The 20,221-nt window shown below is 38.1% G+C and overlaps 1 protein-coding gene across 2 annotated transcripts in view; it reads right to left on the reverse strand.

The window, feature by feature from the left end:
- The window catches only part of Creb5 (cAMP responsive element binding protein 5), a 403,168-nt gene that overhangs the window by 313,379 nt on the left and 69,568 nt on the right, over positions 1 to 20,221 (reverse strand). For both annotated transcript variants that reach the window (XM_078039920.1, XM_078039921.1), the window contains exons 2-3: positions 16,082 to 16,153; positions 9,929 to 10,022 (exon numbers count right to left, since the gene is read on the reverse strand). In XM_078039920.1, the coding sequence (XP_077896046.1) occupies positions 9,929 to 10,022; positions 16,082 to 16,135 (148 nt within the window). In that variant the 5' untranslated portion in view covers positions 16,136 to 16,153. The remainder of the gene's footprint in view (positions 1 to 9,928; positions 10,023 to 16,081; positions 16,154 to 20,221) is intronic.

Here is a 20,221-nt window from a genome sequence, read left to right on the forward strand (position 1 = left end):
CACCTCCAGAGCAGAAAGCCCAGAAGGTGGTCCTAGGATTGTCACCAAATGTGATTTTCTTTGCTGCGGCATATTAAAAAAAAAAAGTCCATATCTATATCCATATTTGGCTCTTCCTAATTTTTAATTCATCTTCTTCTTGTGAATGAGCTCTCCTTTCTAGTTACAACAGGAACCATGAGAGCTTAGCTTTTAACATATATTAGAATTCAATACAGGATCTGTAGTTGTCTTTGATCTCACCTGGTACCAGCTCCAAGCAAGCCAGGAAATGTACAAATGTTCAAAGAGGAAGACAGCTCAATCTATCCCATGGCTTAAATAAAGTGGTGGAATTTCTCAGTCCCATGAATACCTATATGAAATAATTGCTCCTACTGGAACTAGACCTGAAGTTAGTGGTTAAAATCCATGTTTACAAACCAAAATGCTTGCAAAAGTTATCTTATTGAGTTCCAAGAGCACTCTGGCATCATAAATTTCTATATGCTGAATAATAATAGCTTATGCTTTTGTAGTAAGGAGTGTTCATTCAGTAGAGATAAAAGATACTCCCAGGTCTTACGGAACTGGTTTCAATAGGAATTCCAAGCTGAGATGATTGATTAAGGTTTTATGCTCACCTCTTTTTTTTTTTTTTTTTTTTTTTTTTAGTGCTTCCATTTCAGGGAGGAATATCTGAATAAGAGAAAGGGATAACTCCGAATCTCAAACTAACCTCAAAGTTAATAACTTTTGAATTTGAACTTCACCTGACTCGAAAGGTTTCATATACCTGAACTGATGCTGCCTAAACACCTGCACATCCCCCTGCTCTCCTAGAGAGTTCGAAAATAGCACACTGGGTTCCCAGGAGACCTGAGCACCTGGTGTAAGAGCCAGCAGAAAACCTTACCCACTTCTCTTCCTATACCTGGTGGTCCTGCAGGAGTCCCTTATGAATTGGACAAGAATGATTGGTACCAAATAAAAGAGGGTAAAATCCTGGTATTTGCTGCAACATGGATGAAGCTGGAGAACATTATGCAAAGTGAAATAAGTCAGGAATGGAAAATCAAACTCTGCATGTTTTCTTTTATATAGAGAAACTGGAAAGTTCAACTCACAGAAGTAGGAAGAGAACATGGGAAGGTTGGGTGGTAAAAAGAATGGTTAACAGGATGGGGGTACAGTTGGATAGAGGGAGTAACTCCTAATGTTCTATAGCACAATAGGATAACTATGGGTGACAACAATTTGTTGTGTATCTCCAAAGACCTAGTAGAGAGGACTTTGAATGTTTCCAACACAAATAAGTGAAACATGTTTGATATGATGGACATGCCAGTTACCCTAATCTGATCATCACATGTACTACATGAATTGAAATACCACACTGTACTCCATAAATATGTAAGATTATTATGTGTCAATTAAAAACAAAAAGTTAATTTTAAAAAAGATAAGCCTTAAAAGGGATTTTAAGATGGGCATGGTGGCACATGCCTATAATCCCAGTAGCTCTGGAAGCTGAGACAGAAGGATCCCAAGTTCAAAACCAGCCTCAGCAACAGTGAGGCACTAAGCAAATCAGTGAGACCCTATCTCTAAATAAAATACAAAATAGGGCTGAGAGTGTGGCTTAGTAGTTGAGTGTCCCTGAGTTCAATCCCCAGTACACTCCCCACCCCCACCCCTGCAAAAAAAAACAGAATTTAAAAAATGTCTTTACAAAGTTTGTCATATTCCAGTATTGGTTCCTTGCTGGGTCTATTTCTTGAAATGCAAAAAGGAATGTCTTTTCTTAGAAGCTCTGGTACTAGAAGAGCTAAGGAAAGAACACTTGCCATGTTGCCCCTACTTGCGTATCTATCCAGAAGAGGGCCACAAACCTGGCTTTATGATTTAGAAATTCACCCACCAGGTACAGGGTAGGAAACTCTGCACCTTCACCTTTGTGTGTGTGTGTGTGTGTGTGTTTGTGTGTGTGTGTGTGTGTGTGTGTGCGCGCGCACTTCCATTTCAGCAAGGAATATCTCAGTAAGAGAAAGGGATAACTCCAAATCTCAAACTATGCCTGAAAGTTAATAAGTTTTGACACATTATCAGTACAACAGACATCGCATGGCTAAAACTACTTTAAAAAAGAAAAAAGCAGCTTTCAAAGATTTCCATCAGCTCATAGTAGCTATGGAAGCTACAAAGTAAAATTATGGGAAAGGGACATTAAAATTTTTACTACTTAGAAAACTGGAGAAGTTGAAGTCATGATTTGTGGCATACTTTTGTAGCATTTGCTGCAAGAGAAAGGGATAACTCCGAATCTCAAACTATGCCTGAAAGTTAATAACTTTCAGTTATCAACTGCTTCAGCCCAGCAAGTATCATTATTATAATGTAGTATAGCATGAGGCTAAATTCTGATTTTAAAAAAAAGTTTGATATACTCTACATTTAATAAAAATCACTATTTATTTGGTTTCAGAACTACATTTGAGTTATATTTTCTGTTTCCTTTTCCTCATAGTAATAAAGGCTAGATAGCAAGTCATCAATTTGGTGGGGGGGACATGGTGGAAGGAACCCCTTCATATACTAGAGAACAATGTTAACTTTCTAAGCAAAATTTTCTTTCTTATTTTTCTGACGGTCTCAACTATGGTATCAGAACTATGCCAAGTAATTTTATGTCTTTTGATATTTAATTAATAGTGGCTAGAAATAGTACAAAAGTCTCACTAATTCAGACCAATTATAATAAAGGCCAGTTTGCGTTCATGACCATTCTAATTACAGGATAGTTTCAAGGCATTTTTATTATTTACATGACGCAGCTTTGACCAACAAAATATGGTTAAATGGAACTCCTCAAGAGAGTGGCTCAAATCAATAGTGAAAAGAATTGGAACAACTTTAGTAAATTTTAATAATTAAGAGTTATTGTTCTCAGAAAATACTGATGTTAAATTTAAAAAAAAACTTAGGTACTTTTATATTGTTTTTAAAGTTATATTTATCTCTGTAAATTTTTAGCAAATGCCTTTTAAGAAGTATTTTAAATATTTAGTTCCTATCTGAATTTTAATCAATTCCTAAGCAAGGTAGTTGATATTAGATGAATTTTTAAACACATAATCCTTTGTAAGTACTCTTAATCAGTAAAAATTTAGAGAATTCCACAGAATTTTAGAAAGGCTTCTTCTTTGAGATAAAGCTGCCTTTTATTGAGTGTGAATGTACAAAGGAAGCAATAGGATTCCCTTAATAACACTGATATCACCACTCCCCTGCATCTATCCCATGAGCCAATGCTACCATGAGGCAAACCAAGGTGATATGCTTTTAAACAATAGCTGTGTGGTACTTAAAAACCACCCTGGTTAGGGTGATCCAGTGGAGAGATTCACACACACACACACACACACACACACACACACACACACACTCTTGAATTGTAAACTGGAATCCATTTATTGTGAACATGGAGAAATGGTGGGCTAAATGCCCTTACAATTTTCTAATTTTGAGTCAATTAGAAAATGCATGGAGGGCTGGGGCTGTAGCTTAGTGCAACAGCACTTGCTTAGCATGTGTGAGGCACTGGGTTCAATCCTCAGCACCACTTAAAAATAAATAAATTAAATAAAGGTATTGTGTCCATCTACAACTAAAAATGTTAAAGGAAGGAAGGAAGGAAGGAAGGAAGGAAGGAAGGAAGGAAGGAAGGAAGGAAGGAAGGAAGGAAGGAAGGGAAAAAAGAAAAGAAAATGCACAGAGAAGGGCATTTCCTATAGCACAGGCCCACGTGTAATCCAGGCCTACTGTCAGCCATGAGCTACCTGGTATGTTCCAATAGCAATGAAGCCAGGATTTCAATTTACTTTAGAGAGACTGAGCTGGTAAGGATTATTAACCCAAGATATCATGCTCACCAAGTGAACCAAGGGACCCAAGGTAAGATCTGCCCTGAATAGTGGAAGCTAAAGCTAAAGTTTTCCTCTTAGTTCCTGATTGCCTGAGTTCTCCTACAGTCTTTGTCAAGAGGGACTAGTTTCCAAGTGCAATAGAGACTGTAGGCCAATTTTTCATATATAAAAAAATATTGCAAAGCAAGGCCTCCAATGTAGTCAGGTGAATTGTTCAAAAATCTATGTTGCTTGACCAGTTAGAAACGTGGATAAGAAATGGACAACTCCCATAAAGGCCAACAGCCAACTGTTTTCTATTAGCCACAAAAGATGAGGCAATCTGGCTGGAAAATAACTCTTTCTTTCTTGCTGATGTGTCAGAATCTCCTCCTAAAGACTTTTGACTGTTTGCTCCATTTGAAGACTATTGAATAATCTAAGAAAAAGCTGATCACAACTCAACAAGGACCTAAGTAACTTAAATTAAAAGGACTGGAGATGTAGCTAAGTGGTAACATGACCCAGGTTTAATCTCCATACAATTTTAAAAAGTATATAAAAATATATTCATATATTTAAATCCAAACAAATCAAAAACCAAAATATGTTCTTAGTATGTCTCAACAAATCTAAGTACATAGTAATAAAATCATAGACACATATGGTCTTTGGACAAACTACTTATTCTCTCCATCTTACTTCCTCATATGGAAAAAAAATGTGCTGAGGATTAAATAATGTGTGTATGTAAAGTACAGGGCACAATTACAGGCATAAGGTAAAACTATAAATGGCAGCCATTACAGTTATCATGCTGCCCTCTGGTGCAAGCCACCTCTACCACCCTCTGTTACATAAAAGTGCAAATGATTTAAACATTGGGAAGTAACCATATACCTTTACAGTGGAATTGTCAAGAAGAGGAGGTAAGTATGGGCTCATGGGCTCATGGGCTGTGTGTGTGTGTGTGTATGTGTGTGTGTGTGTGTGTGTGTGTGTGTGTGTGTGTCTGAGAGAGAAAGAGAGAGAGAGTGTAATATTTATTATTTATTATTTATTTCCTCAATCCCTTTTTTAAAAAATATCCCAGTTCATTCTAAAAAGAATTTGGAGTTACATAGGCACCTTCCCTCTGGTTCCTCCCTTAAAATGCCCATGAATTATTAATAGGGTTTGTAGCAAAGGGCCATGACCAATGGATTTGGGCTGTTGGGGTGATCATGACTAGTCTCTTGGAGACAAATGCTCCACTTCATTAAATCATATTCCCGCTTTCTCCATGGTGAGAATTAGCTTTAGAGCCTGGAACTAGAGATGGGCCCTGATTCTAGACCTAGCCTGGGGACAGAGTTGGGCTCTGAAGGATGGTATCATCACTTGCGCCAGATGGTAAGTGCTGAGAAATTGGGAAGGAAAATGGTAGGAAGAAACAGTCTTTGGACTCTCCTGTGTATGCAATCTTAAGAGACAGCCAGCTGTACCACATCTGGTCTTGCAGGGCTGCTCCATCCAATCTCACTATATGCAGAAGTCAGGGAGAAAGGAACCCTGATTTCAGTGCTGCACATCAGATCTTTGCACAAATGCAGAGAGATTTTCCTGATCACCAGATTTGAGGTGGCCTGCTGGCTACTTGCTGTCACATTGTCAAGCTTTATCTTCATGGTATGTGTCACTAGTAACATCTCCTTATTCACTTATCTGGGTTGTCTTGTGGTTGTTTATTGTCTCTCTTCTTCCACATTCTACTACTGTGTGTTCCATGATAAGAGGGATCTTAGGTATCTTGTCCAGTGCAGTACACCCATGATGACCTCTGTGGGCTCTCAATAAATGTTTGTTAAATAATATGTAGACATTATAGAGGCACAACTTCAGCTCCTCTCTCTGCTCCTGGGCTGGTGCCTGCCCCAACTTCCCTCCAAGGACAGATCTATTTCCTGCAACATTAACAGGCATTTAAAGGCCTTGTCCAATGCGTCTCTTTCTTAGGCTTCCCACCTGAGATGTTGATTGGGTTTTACCTTTTGGGAAAAGTCCTCAGCACTTTTGAACTTTATCTTTTTCCCCATGCAGTGAAATCAATCACCTTCTAAGTCACACACACACACACACACACACACACACACACACACACACACACACACTCTCAATCATGTATATCTCTACCCTGAGGGATGCCCATCTCACTCTCTCCACAGGAAAGATGGAACTCACTGGTCCCAAAACGTATGGCAAGAAATAAGAAAGAGGGGCTGTGTGCTTCATTTTTTTTTTTTTTTTTACAATTTGTATTTTCATTTGGAATATAATTTGCTTGTTTAGGTACAAATTCTGTACCTAACCCAAGAACAGATTCTCATTCTGTTTTTTGTTTTCCTGTATAAAACCTAATGATCCTGTTTAAAAAAAAAAAAAAAAAAAAAGGTAGAAGTGGGTCAAAATTTGGGAATTCCTGTGTACCTAATTATTATACCATTAAAATAAACTCAAACACCATCATCTTTATTTCTATACTAAAATTTGACAATGGTTTTCAAATTGATGGATCTGTCACGTAATAGCTCGTAATTTTGCAACTTATGTGAGGAAGTACATTGTCCTCTTCAGAGTCCTATTTCAAATTTGGCACTTAAAACCCTCAAGAGCCCAACTTCCCTCACCATGACATTTCCTCTCATCAGAAGTTTTTAAACTACAGTTGAAGGGAAGGATACAGAACCATCATATCAGGATGCTGGCACAGTATCACGCAGACCAATTCAAAAGGATAGGACCAAGGTAGGAAGGGTTGTCCAAGCCTTTGCCTCCTGAACTCAACACCACCATCCCCATTTGTGTCCTTACTCTGTCCCTTTAGAATAAGAAGTTTGTTTATTGTCTATCCAGAAGAACAGCCTCATTTCGATAAAATATCATGGCTTCTGCTTTTACTATCCTACCCTGTGATAATTATTAGTGATAAATATTACTGATAAAGATCAGTAATAGTCATTTTTGAGTAGCAAACTCTACTTGGAATAAATAAAATGGTAAAATGGGTCTTCCAATAAATCTATGAAAGTATTTCAGATCTTTGGAAACTTCTCTTTGATTTCTTCTTCTTTCTTTTGAGCGGGGGCAGTCCTAGGAATTAATTCAGAGCTTCATGCATGCTAGGCAAATGCTCTACCATTGAGCTACTTGGAAACTTATTCTTGAATGCTACATCTATGACATTTCAACACCATCACTAACTGTTACACTTGTAACTAATGAAAGTTAAAGTGATGTTCAAGATGAAGATCAACAAAATGGCAAATGTAGTAGCCATAAATATGCCTACTACATTTTACCAATTCATCTGAAATGCAATTTTATGTAATTGAGTATTGCTTGGGAAAAATATGGTCCAAGAGGGTCTTTAAAGTTTTGCTGTGCTGTTCATTTTAAGTTTGATTTTTATTCTTGATTTTACATTTTAAGCTATATAAAACCATTTGTTTTCACTCATCTATTCACAAGACAGGACTTGAAGTAAATACATTTTAATGAATGTGTTTTTAATTAAAGTAGATTCCAAAGTTTTTAACAAATTAAAATTCAAAATAGATACAAATAAACCCAACAGTCAAATTTACAATGACAATCTAGTATGTTAAAACTATCATTATGAAAAATGAAGTTTGAGATAAGTAAACACTGAAGTATTTCCTAGGGAAAAAATAGCAAAGTAAAACACTCAAGTAGACAGTCTATTATAACTCAGTGTGGACACCACCAGTATATTACACAGAGTAGACTTCAGTTCTCCAAGTGCAAGGAAATGGAGCTGAACTGAATATTTTTGCATTCCCTTCTAGTAAGAAAATCCTTATGAGATGACGAACATGCAAAGTGAGCAGCAAGTTTTCAAATTTAGTACTCGATTTCATTTGGAGTATGAAATGGTCTCATACCACTCCAACAGCAAACTTGAGAAAGCAAAAGAAAATAAACCACTACATTATTCTTACTGGTTTTTTCCTCATGTTTACTTCTTCCTTCATTTTCTCATTTTAAATTTGACATCATGAAAATTAAAGTTACTTTTCTTCCCATGATTTTCCACCTGACACTGCCTATGATTGGCGGCAACAGCCACACAAACTAATAAGGATATGGTAAAAAAAAAATATTGAAAGGCTGCAAGAGATTAATCAAAACCCTATTTCCTATTTCAGGCAATATATAGAAGAATGCTTCATACCATTGTTCACATATCTTTGGCTGCTTTTTCTTGGATCATCAGGTGGCGTTCCTTATAGGACCAGTTAGCAGCCTTCCTGAAAGGTACTACACTGGTTCCTACCACTAAAGCAGAGATCTCCCTACACACCTGCCACTCCCTGATATTCACCTCCAAATCCTCTACCATCAGGCAGTCTATATCAGGGATTCAATATGGGGAAAATACAGGAAGAACTTAAGGTTTTAAAAATTGGGAACTGCACAGTCTACAGCCTTGATACCTGCATATGTACATGAGTATGAAGTCATACTCTGTGTGACTCCATAGAACATCATAAATGGTGAAAGCTAAAGGCCAGGCCATGTTCCCTAACCCTCTCTAGGCTATTATAACTCTTACAAATTGGAGTTTCTGCCCCTTTGTAGGGAAAGTTGAAGCTGTCTCTCAAGAACCAACTCACTCAAAACAAAACATAGAGGGGCTGAGAGAGAGGGAGGAGAGAGAGGAGAGGGGCAGGGAAGCTCTATGGTTTTTCAAATCACAGCACATCTGTACTATCACCGTCAGGTTTGGAAGCTGTGTGGACAGCTCTGACACGGGGAATATCTGAACTTGTGTCTAAACTGGCACTATCACAGAGTTCACATCAGGAATCAAGGACCCTCAACCCTGCCCTGTTCAGTGGGCCCAGAAAAGCTGCTCCACTCCTTGAGTGCTTCCTGGTAATAACCTGTCTGACGACTCTCCGAAGATTTACAAATAACTGAGATGATAAAATACTTGGAAAATGAAAGTGCCATAGAAACACTAAATATATGAGCCAGGTCTGCCAGAGCAGTTGGTTTCTCTGCTGATATCAATTAAAACATGTTCATAGATGTGTTATATCTTTCATGATGCCAGCGAGTCCAGGGTTCAGATAACATATTTCTATCCTGAGAAGGGTCACAGGAGATTATGTGACTCCCTTGCCAGGGTTTATGAAACATTCTCTCTGGAATTTTTCGGTTGGATCTTCACAGTAAGCCTGGGCAGATGCAATTGTTCCCATTTTAGGGAGAAAGAAACCAAGGCCCAGAAAAGTTCAACTACTTGTTCAAGATCATATAGCCAAATGAGACAGAATCCAGGCTAGAGTTCAGGTTCCTCACTCCTATTCCTGAGTGGCCCTGCCACTCAAAATGGGAAGGAATGGCCTAAAGTAATTATTTGCATTATTTATTTCTGCTCACATTTGCTGAGCACTTGCTGTGTTTCCATGCATTATCTCATTTAATCTCCCACTTCAAAGCAGGTACTGTTTCCTATGGAAAGCTTTGCTGACCACCTCAGCCTAAAAAGAGCTCCTTCCACTAAAGCTGCACAATGTTTTCCTCTTACAATACTCATCTGATATATTGTGTATGATCCTTCATTTTAGCTAAGTTTTCCCATGTATGCTCTATCATGATGTCCTTGAGGGTAGGAAATATATCAATCTGTGCATCTCCCAAGGCACTCAGAACAGTACTGTGTGCACTATCAAAGCCTAATACTGGTTGCATGATTAGAGGTATGTGATTTAAAAAAAAAAGAAAAAGAAAAAGAAAAACTTACATGGAACTAAGTTTCATAGTAATAAGTATTTCACATTCCAGAAAATGAGAAGCCTCAGCTCTTCAATTATTTGAGTGAACACTACATTAGCTGATTGCATTTCTGCTCTACCTTAGACATGTATATTTTCAAAGTACAGAATGGGCCAGGGGTAATCAGCCCACCCAAAGGAGAATAAAATTCTTGTATGGAACTGATCTGACCATCCAAATCTTCTTTGCTGATGGCCCCTTACCTGATAACATATTGTCAGTTTTTATTGAGGGAAACTTCAAAGTCATCTCATGCTTGTGCCTATGAATCATCAGATGGTCCTCTGTTGGGAAGCGCTGCGGCACAAATAGAAAAAAAAAAAAGATGGAAAGGGGAGATAGTCAGCTTTGTAGCACATATTTGTCATCAGAGAGAAAAAGATTTATTTAACATTGTGAATGTGACTTGCAAAAGCAAAACAATCAGTTCTGAATAAAGATTGAAATCATGAGTAAAGTTACAAACTATTCTATGCAAGCAAATGTGCTGAGATATTTCTTTCATGTATACTCAAATATATGCATCATGATTCCCATTAGTTTACCAAAGGGTTAACTATATTGCAGAGTCTGGCTGAGTGCTGATAATGAATAAGAGATCTTTGCTATCAATCATTCTCTGAGTCCCCACACCTTCCCTGGGAACTTTTTAAAAGGCCTCTACTTCTATTCCCTGGATCTAACCAACTGCATTGATTAATTAGTACATTATATTTTTCTTTAGGAACTAGAAGGTTTTATCTGAGGGTAGGCTTTAAAATTTTGTGTTTTACTAAAGGATAAAACAGAAAGAGGTAAATTAAAGTTATATATATATATATATGTATAAATATATATATATATATAATCATTACATGATTATATATACATATATTTCAAAAATGTGTCATGCCCTAATAGCTGCCTGATGCTGGCAGCTTTCTTTTTAAAAAAGAAATAGCATTTAAATTAATGTTTATTATGTTCACAAAAAATTAACTACTAATGGCAGCATGACAAAATTAAAAGTTTCCCATTTCTTCTTATAAACATAAGAAGACCATAACCAAAATAAGAAACTGGATTTAGATCTGTGAGGAACTGGAATTTTGCAAAACCATATGGAACTTTTCTGTAGTGGTTACTGTTTTACATAATAGTGTAAAATTAAGTCTAAAGCATGACAAGTATGCTAGACATTTATCTATAGATTAACCCAAAGTAGGAGAAATGCATGACATAGAAAAGAATTTTGATTCATGTCAGACTTTGGGAAAGAATTATATGCCATGCTTGACATATATACTACAAATGTACACCATGACATCTGTATAGTATGTTTCTGTTTATGAAGCCCTGATCCATCCATTATCTGTTTTTTATAAGTAGACATACAATTTTATAGTAACATGACAGCTTATTTTTAGTATTCTATTCTCTGCGTAGTAAATGCTTATTTATTTTTAATTTTCAGGGAATGATATTATCATTATCAAAAATGCTTCTCCCAACAGTGAATAACCACATCATGTACATACACAAGACTGGGATCCTAATTAGGATAAGATATATTCCATGTTTATATAACTACGTCAAAATATACTCTACTATCATGTATAACTAAAAAAAAAAAACCAAAACTGATTTAACCCTCTCAAAAAATGCTGCTTCCAAATATTTTTGGCTATCTGATTTCTGGTCATGAGGTGGGACTAGATTTTCTGGCCCTATTCTGTTGGATGGAGTCATGTGACTAGCTCTGCACATTTAGTCATGAATGAAAGTGACCTGTCACTCAGAGGCAAGCATGGAATTAATAGTGTAAGACCCTCTGTTATTCCCCTCACCTTTTTAATAGTGTATCATGGTGACTTGCAATACTTGGAAATAATAGTCACTCAAAAATCCTAAATCTCTGAAGGGTTATGAAAAACACTTCTGAATTCTAAAGAATTTTGAAGCGCTTCCTGCCAATCTATAATAGAAATAAGTTTTTTTTTTGTTTTAAGCCATAGAAGTTTTGGGGTGATTTTGTTATTGTAATAGATCCTAGCCTATTCTGACTTAGATTGGTGTGTTGTAATAATTAAACTTAATAGAGTATCTGCTTTATCAAAGTCAAATAAAAATATAAGAAAAGACAATGAATTCTGCTGAACATTTCCATTTTTTGACAATTTTTTTAAAAATCCATTCAGAGCTTCCTGGTTCCACAAAATAGACAATATACATTTTAATTACCTTGGTATACTGCAGTAGAAAAAGACTATAGATTTGTATTCATGAGAACAAGGGAATTCCCTGGACTGAATGCCACGAAATATTCTAAAAGTAGTTCTTTGCATAAACAACAATTATTTACTTTTCATTATAAGTAAAAATTGGAGAGCATAGAATTGGAAATGCATGGCAATTATGCCAATTTCTGAATAGATAGAAGTTTGTCTTATGTGACGTGATAATTCTTTGCCTCTGTTTCATCTCTCGTCTTTATAACATCATATATGATTGCACTCAATATGCAACACTACCACATGTGACTTAGAGACAGGGGTTAAATTTTTTTGTCTTCCTGTCAAAAACATAATTTTCATGATATACATACATATATAATCAACATGCTCATATCCCTCATTTCATATTGACCAGACATTTTTTTTTCTGTAAAATAATAGCCTAATGTTAGGATGTTAGACTACTTCTTCTTAATAATTCCCATACTGGTTCATATTAACTATCATTACTTTCAAAAGGAGACACTATAAGACAACTGTAATTTTTAAAAATCAGGTAGGAAAATAGCAGCAAATTGTAAATAATCAAAATGTACAGTCTGCGACAGATGCAGAGCTGAGAGTTACTCAAAACGTGGTTAACGCAGAGGGCAAAGGGAGAGTGAAAGTAACAATGGACCATGAGATTTCAAAGAACAAGAGAAATGTGTCTCTCCTCCCGTCTAAGGATTTGTAACTTAGAAGATCTCACAGGTTATCGCAGGCCATGCCTAATAAAGCCAAATTTCTTTCCAAGGAGAAAAGGGAAGAAAAATCCTTCCACCTCCCCCACAATCAAATCCTGATAATTCACTTTCTCCTTTTCCAATCCCAGCCTGCACTCCCTCCCTGCAGATTCCCAGGCCATGAATGTGCCTAAAGTAAATGTCCTGATGATAAAGATTAGCCTGACTGGGAGTTCCTAATATCCTACCAGGAGACACTTGGAACTGCTGGGTGACAATGATATTTTCTTAACTCTAAGTCCTCCTCAATTGAAAGATGGGCATCTTGTTACGAGAGCTGGTCAAGAAAAAAGAAATGCTTCCACAGTAAACGGGGACATTGAGTCTTAGATGCATCAAGGTGGGAAGGAGGCTTAGAATTGTCATCTAAAATCAAGAAACTGTAAAATCCTTATTTCCCACATTTGTCCAAGTTTTTACTCAGTCTACTCAGTGTGCTCAAGGAAACGACCCCCTCCTTCACCAAGATGCTCAAGGTCATTCACAGAGCCTATGTAAGGGCTGGAGGTATGGATCCATGTTAGAACTTGCCTAGCATATTCATTGACCTGGGTTCTGTCCCCAGAAACTCCTCCCCAAAATTAAATTTTAAAACGGACTCAGTTCAACCTTTATTGTCACCTCCCAGGATTTGCATGTGACTACATAGATTCTCCTTCATCTCCACCTGGCTCAGAGGAAGGAGCATGCCCATTCCCGCTTGGGTGCCTCTGGGCCCTGACCTGGGGAATCAGCATGTCCCCTCCTCCTCTCTCGCTGGTTTCTTGCCCTTGACTAAATTCAGCTTGGCTATCCTTTAATTTTAAAAAAGCTACCTCCCTCTCAGGCTACCATTATATCACACTGCTTCCCGTCACTGCCTAGTGCTCCTGAAAGAGTCCTCTATGTTTGCCACCTCCGCTTCCTCACCACCCACTCTCTCATTAATCCTTCCATCTGGCCTCCGCCTTTCTCTTCTCCCGGGTCGGTGGCACTGGGCAACGTATCTGCCAAATGCAACAGCCCGGCGAGGTTCTCCAACTATCCCTGCTCTAGCAGCATCTGACACCAGTGACCACACATCTGTGGCATTGATTTATTTATACCCTGCCTGACTCCCAAAAGGAGGAAAGGTAGCATACAGTAATTCATAAAATAATGGGACAGCAGCGATTAGAAGTAGGTAGACCATTCAAAGAAGGGAGTTTAAAGCTAGAAAGATAAAAAGAAAAAAAAATTTTAAAAGCAAGGCTAAACCCAAAATGCAAACCATACGCAGTCACTCTCAAGCAGGGGCAACTTCGCCCCTGCCCCGAAGGGGCATCTGGCAAAAATGTCTCAATGTCTGGGGTTGTTACAATGGTGGAGTGTGACCAGGGATCTGGTGGATACAGGTCAGGGATGCACAGCCCCACATCAAAAAATTATTCACCCCTAAATGTTAACAGTGCCAAGCTTGGTAAATTCTGCCATATACTTCAAGGACTTATGTGTAGCTCTATTCTCCCTGATTTGTCTAATTATCAGGTGGCCATGCATAATCCTAGACGTTACTAGGAATCTCAGCTTGCCCCCAATTCTCTTTTTTGCCTTTGCTAGGTTTCTATTGATCCCCTTCTATTAAATACCTTTCTCTAAAAGAGCTTCCCATTTACCTTCCCAGGTAAAGTCAGTTTCCCTGCTTTATACTTCGTGGCCCATGGTCTTTATTCAAAACTGCATCAGATCATGTGGTTATAGATTTGATGTGTAGATTAGAAGCTCTGTGAGGGTAGGGACCCTGTTTTGTGCAGTGCTGTTTCCCCAGGGCACCCAGAGTGCCTGGCACCTCCTAGGCTCCACAAAAATGTGCTGAGTAACTTGAATAAAGCTTAATGTCTCATTGTCACACCCAAAGCAAAGGAAACTGCTCAGATTATTTGATTCTCTTGGGCTATCAAGATTTCTGGTTTGAAAAAAAAAAAAAAAAACTACTGAGAATCAGTTTCACCTCAGTTAGGGGATCAAGTTTTTACCTAGTCAGTAAGATGATATTTTGTACTCACCATGGAGAGTCCTGGTCTAGCAGGATTTTCTTCAGTTACTTATCAACCTATCTGTGTTTTCCTAGTGCTTCCTACTTCAGAATGACCTTCAAAACCAGTTTGCTTCAAAATAATTTTCTCTACTGCTTTCCTTATTTACACTTCGGAAATAAACATTGGCACAAAATCTCCTGGTGAAACTTCCAGGACCTGAGCACGGGACTGTCGCTCGCTCAGTTCACAGCTGACAACACCAACTCATAACACCAGAAACATCTTTGTGTTTCTCTGGCTTCTTCCCTCTGGAAGCCTCCCCAAAATCTCCACATATTCCCTGGGGACATAAATTACAATGGTCCTCAACAGCTCTCCTAGGCACTGCTCTGCCCAGTACTGCCAACCCCACCAACCAGATAGGCAGGGAGAGCAGCTTGGGTCCAGTTTAGGGAAAGGGTGTGACTAATTACCACACTAGGAAGATGCCTATGCTTTGAGTTCTAAACTTGTGTTATATCCCATAAAATGAAGATCTCAGCAGGAAAGCAAGCAGGTGTGATCATTTCCCACAAATGGAAATGATTAGAACTGGGAGCTATGCAAAGGGTCAAAAGTAGGAAAAGTCACTACCAAGTTCCAAAGAGAAACGGAAAACTCTGACCTTAGGTGATGGACATTTCTAATTTCTTTCAAAAAGGCAGGTTGCAGTATAATAATCCTAGCAGCAGTCGTGATAAGGAGACAGGGTGTTAACTGAGTACTTATTGTATACAGGTCCCATGATAATCCCCAGGTAGCATCTCATCGGATCCCCACACCATTTCTACTTGATAAAGAGTCCTCAGAAGCCGAGAGATTCCACCCAGTACAGCAGGAATCTTTCCTTCTTGAGATTTAGATACATAGGGAAACCATAGGTGCTAAAAAGTAAAGTTATAGAGGGTTTCTTTGACTCAAAGGGGGGTAATAAAACAAAACAGAATTTAAGCTATGATAGTAAGGCATTTCACCAGTCATCCAGAGGCCCAGATAGTATTCAAGTGGCTCCCTTTCTGAAATGACAGCCCTTCATATCTAATGGGCAGGATGCATCTGGTTCACCTCTAGGGGGATGTAATGGGCAGAAATGTTCAACACCACTGTACTTCAGAGGTAAGAGAGGAGTATTTCAAACTATTCGAAGAGGAATATAGTGAGGGTGAAGATGATGAGGATGAGGAGGAGAGGCAGACTTTGACAGTATCTTGGTAAAGAAGGAAAGCTCAGGGCAGGCATGGTCGCCCAGTGGGAGCTTTTCTGTCGGAGGGCAGGTGCATTTGCTGCAAGCCGGAGGGAGCACTGAGGATCTGCACACTCACCTGGGAGCAGCCTGGGGCACTGCAGACAAACGGCCTCTCCTGCTCCAAATTCATCTTGGATTCCTCATAAATCTGAAGGGTCAGAGGGAGAGGGAGGAAGGAAAACAGAAATTCATGAATATCTCCTGCTTCTGCCTGAGACTCATGAGAAAGACAGTCACTCAGAGCCCCTTTTCTGCACCCGATTCCCAAATTCAAGGAGGCAAACACTGACATAAGTGAACTCAGGTCCTGCTTTGCTGAAGTTCCTTGGCTCTGTGCCTTCCTAAGTACAAAATGGAAAAAAATGCCAACAAGATGTCACAGTCGAAATCCTGCCTCTGGAAAACTACCTGTGGGTGTTACCACCAGGTAAGACCCAACTGCACAGGAAGATTCTGAGGCTAATGGCTGACTCAGCCCTGCTGAATGTTTCTGGGACTGACTACTTAGGACAGCAGGAGACATGACAGCCCCCTTGGTAATCAGTCCTCAGTGTGAGGAGGGCCGACCCTAAACAATGTTAAGTGATACCCGTGATCACCCCAGCAAGCTGCAGTGTTCCAAAAGTAACCCTGGAATCAGTGTATCAGATTGTTCTGCTGGTAAGTCATGGTCCCAAATTCCCTTTTAGCTCAGGTGTCTGATGAAGCTTCAACAGAAATTACCCATATTGTAAGGAAAGAGAAGTAAATATAAGTCAGCAAAGGCACTCCAGATATTTTGATAATTTGGTTTTATAAGCTGATTTGAAATTAATACAGGACTGAATCTGCTGACTTACTGATCTAGATAAATAAGCTGGAATGAAGTAATTTTAAGGAGAAAAATCTTATAATCCAAAATACATTAAATAATACTATGATCTTTTCTTAGGTAAATTTTCAGTCCTAAGTGTTTTCTTTAGGCAAAAATTCAGTGTAGTCAAAATTACTTTTGCAAATCCTCCCCAAAGGCAGCACAGTACATATATATGGTTTTTGTGGTTAACAATCCACAAAGCAACAAAATTTTCAAAAAAAATTTTCACAGGACAAAAAAAATTTTTTTTACACAAATTTGTTACACAATTTGAGTAGTTTTCTATTTTTTCAACCAATTTTAGAGTTAAGTGTACATAAGTTACATGGGCAGTTTAGTGGTATATGCTCTATTACTAAATTAGAACCTATTGCTTTTACTTTGTGCACAGGAAGCAATTTGAATTTTTAAAATGCTACTTTTGCAGTGGTACATACTTATAATACCAGCTATTCATGAAGCTGAGGCAGGGGGACTACAAGTTCAAAGTCAGTCTGGGCAACTTAGAAAGACCCTGTCTCAAAAAAAAGCCAGGCTCAGTGGTGCATGCCTGTAATCCCAGCAGCTCAGGAGCCTGAGACAAGAGGATCACAAGTTCAAGACCAGTCTCCGCGACTTAGCTGAGGCCCTAAGCAACTTAGTGAGACCCCATCTTAAAATAAAAACAAATAGGGCTGAAGATATAACTCAGTTGTAAAATGTCCCTGGGGTTAAATCTCCAGTACCAAATAATTAATAATAATAATTTTTAAATAAAAAAATTAAAATAAATGCTACTTGTGAGTGATTCCAAAGGGACTCCCAAGGTCCCTTGACCTTTGGAATAAGGAGCTCCGCTTATATCTATATATAAGATATAAGCTCTGCTTATATCTATATATATACAGTAGTGTTTCTTCCACCAAACACTACTGTATTTGATGTGTATTCTTTAGGAAAATATGTGCATACTTTTACTTTTCTAAAACACAAAGAGAGAAGGCTTGCCTTAGGTAGCACTTTTAGGAAGATATTAAAAAATTTAAAAAATTCAAACCCTTTAAACCATGCTTCCTTACCCCCATGCAGTTTTCACAGAGCAATGTCCTTTTCACTCTTCATTTGGAAAGGCTTCCAAAGGATGCCGACTAAGATAGTAATATCCATAATTTTACAGATTTTCTGTATCGAGCGTTATTATATAAGTTCTTTTGCTGTATTCTATAATACATATGTTTTGCTTATTGAAAGGAGTCATTTTTTAATTTAAAAATTGTGACATATAATAATTGTGTATATGAATGGGGTACAGTGTGATGATTCAATAGCACATATACAAAGTGCAGTGATCAAATGAGGGTAATTAGCGTTTCCATCTCCTTAGATATTTATCATTTTTTAGTATCTGCACCCTTCCAACTCTTGTGTTCTAGTTCTACATAACATATATGATAAATCTTTACAGAGTCACACTGCTGATTTATATCCAAAAAAAAAAAAAAAAGAAAGAAGAAAAACCACAGATACTTTTGGGATCTTTCTGCCTGTCTTTGTGTGAGGAAAGTCACAAGCAATGAAATCAACTTCTCATGTCTCATTATTCATTTGATCTTGCCATCACTGATCACAGAGCCTTCCTCCTCCCCACGACCAACTTCCTCCTCCCCACAACTTCCTTCTAGTCTCTAAGAGTGACTTTAAAGTTGATAAAATGATTTTGACCAAAGGTAGAATGAACAGAGTAACTGGATTAAACTCTAAATAAATATATCTGTTTTTCTAGTAAAATTTTAAAAACGCTTTCCTGGAACCTTCCTGTCTGTCAGCTTGAGGACCACCAGATCTGCTTCATGCCTCAATATGCCCTCCTTTATAAGACATGAATCTTCAGGCCTCTTATTCTTGAGTCTTACTGCATGGTTGAGAACTTGTAATTCATTTTTAAGTTATGGCAAAAGGGCTGGGTTATCTTGTGTGTGTGCGCTTAGGTGTGGGAGACATTTGTGAACAGGTGGTACTGAATCCTCAAAGAGCAAACATTTCCTATTTATAAAATTATAAATTATTCCCTTATTTGCCTAGGTAAATCTTTCTTGGATACCATGGAGCACTTTATTTGCTAATGTAATGAAGAAAAGCCTCTTTCACCAACTAACATTAGGATTACATGACAGTAAGATGGGAAAGTGCTAAATGCCCACACTTAGGGCCTACATCTGAAAGTAGTAATTAATGGTTATACTTAAATTAATATCCACGCAACAGAAGTGGTCAAGAGTGGAAGTTCTGCTGAAAGTTGAAAGAGATTCATTAATGACCCAAAGTGAAGGAAGAGCTGACCGAGCTCAGGCACTTAAAGATAAGAAGAAAGCGGTTTTCCACTAAGGATACAACCACATCCCAAACCTTGACCTACCCAAATGCCAACCTTCCCCAATAAGCTTGGGGCTATGATACTCACACCTAGTAACTCTGTTTAACATCAGAATTGGTGACCCATCTTAACTATTGGTTACAGTTTGCCTATGAGTCACAGAAAATACCCTGGAATTATATTCTGATGCTGCTGCCTGGTGACCTAACAAGGCTCAGGCATGTAGCTGGGACTCATCTCATGGCACCTTCAAGATGTGGATGTTATGATCAATAGAATTTGATATCCACTGAGCTGGGTCAGGAGAAGAACTCTGCCTCAGAAAGTACCGCTGGATAAATACAGAGTCTGTCTTCAAATCGTTTATAGAGTTTAGTCACCACTATTGTTGACTATTCTGAGTGACTACGGTCATTTTATTATTTCCTTTTTTTTATTATATATTTTGTAGTTTTAGATGGACAGGATGCCTTTGTTTTATTTGTTTATTTTTATGTGGTGCTGAGGATCAAACCCAGTGCCTCACATCAGCTAGGCAAGCACTCTACCACTGAGCCCCAGCCTCAGCGCCAGCCCTTATTATTTACTTTTTAAACATAAAAGAATCTGTATCAATTTAGTACATGCTAAGGAATAAATACGGACCAGATATGTTCAGCAATATAACACTGGAATAAAAGTGTTAAGGTAAAATGGCAGTTGCTGATATAAATTAAGTTTAAGTCTGAGGTGAGTGGGTGTATCTATAGTGGTATATAAACCTCAACTGCTTTATTTTGATGCTCTGCAGTTCCCACATTTGGTCTCTGCAAACAGCACTCCCTTGCTAATTCCTTTCTGTGTAGGCGTTGGCAATGGTTCCACTAAATGGTGCCACTCTACCCTGTAGGCTTCATTACTTTTGTCAACCCAGTTATGATCTGGTCTGCTGTATTAGTCAAGAGCCATGGTTTATTTTTTATGGTCTATTATTATGGTTCTTTTCTAGCGCATATTGCAGTAATTAT

Source organism: Ictidomys tridecemlineatus, chromosome 2, assembly GCF_052094955.1.
Source record: "Ictidomys tridecemlineatus isolate mIctTri1 chromosome 2, mIctTri1.hap1, whole genome shotgun sequence".
In the NCBI taxonomy this organism is placed as follows: Eukaryota; Metazoa; Chordata; class Mammalia; order Rodentia; family Sciuridae; genus Ictidomys; species Ictidomys tridecemlineatus.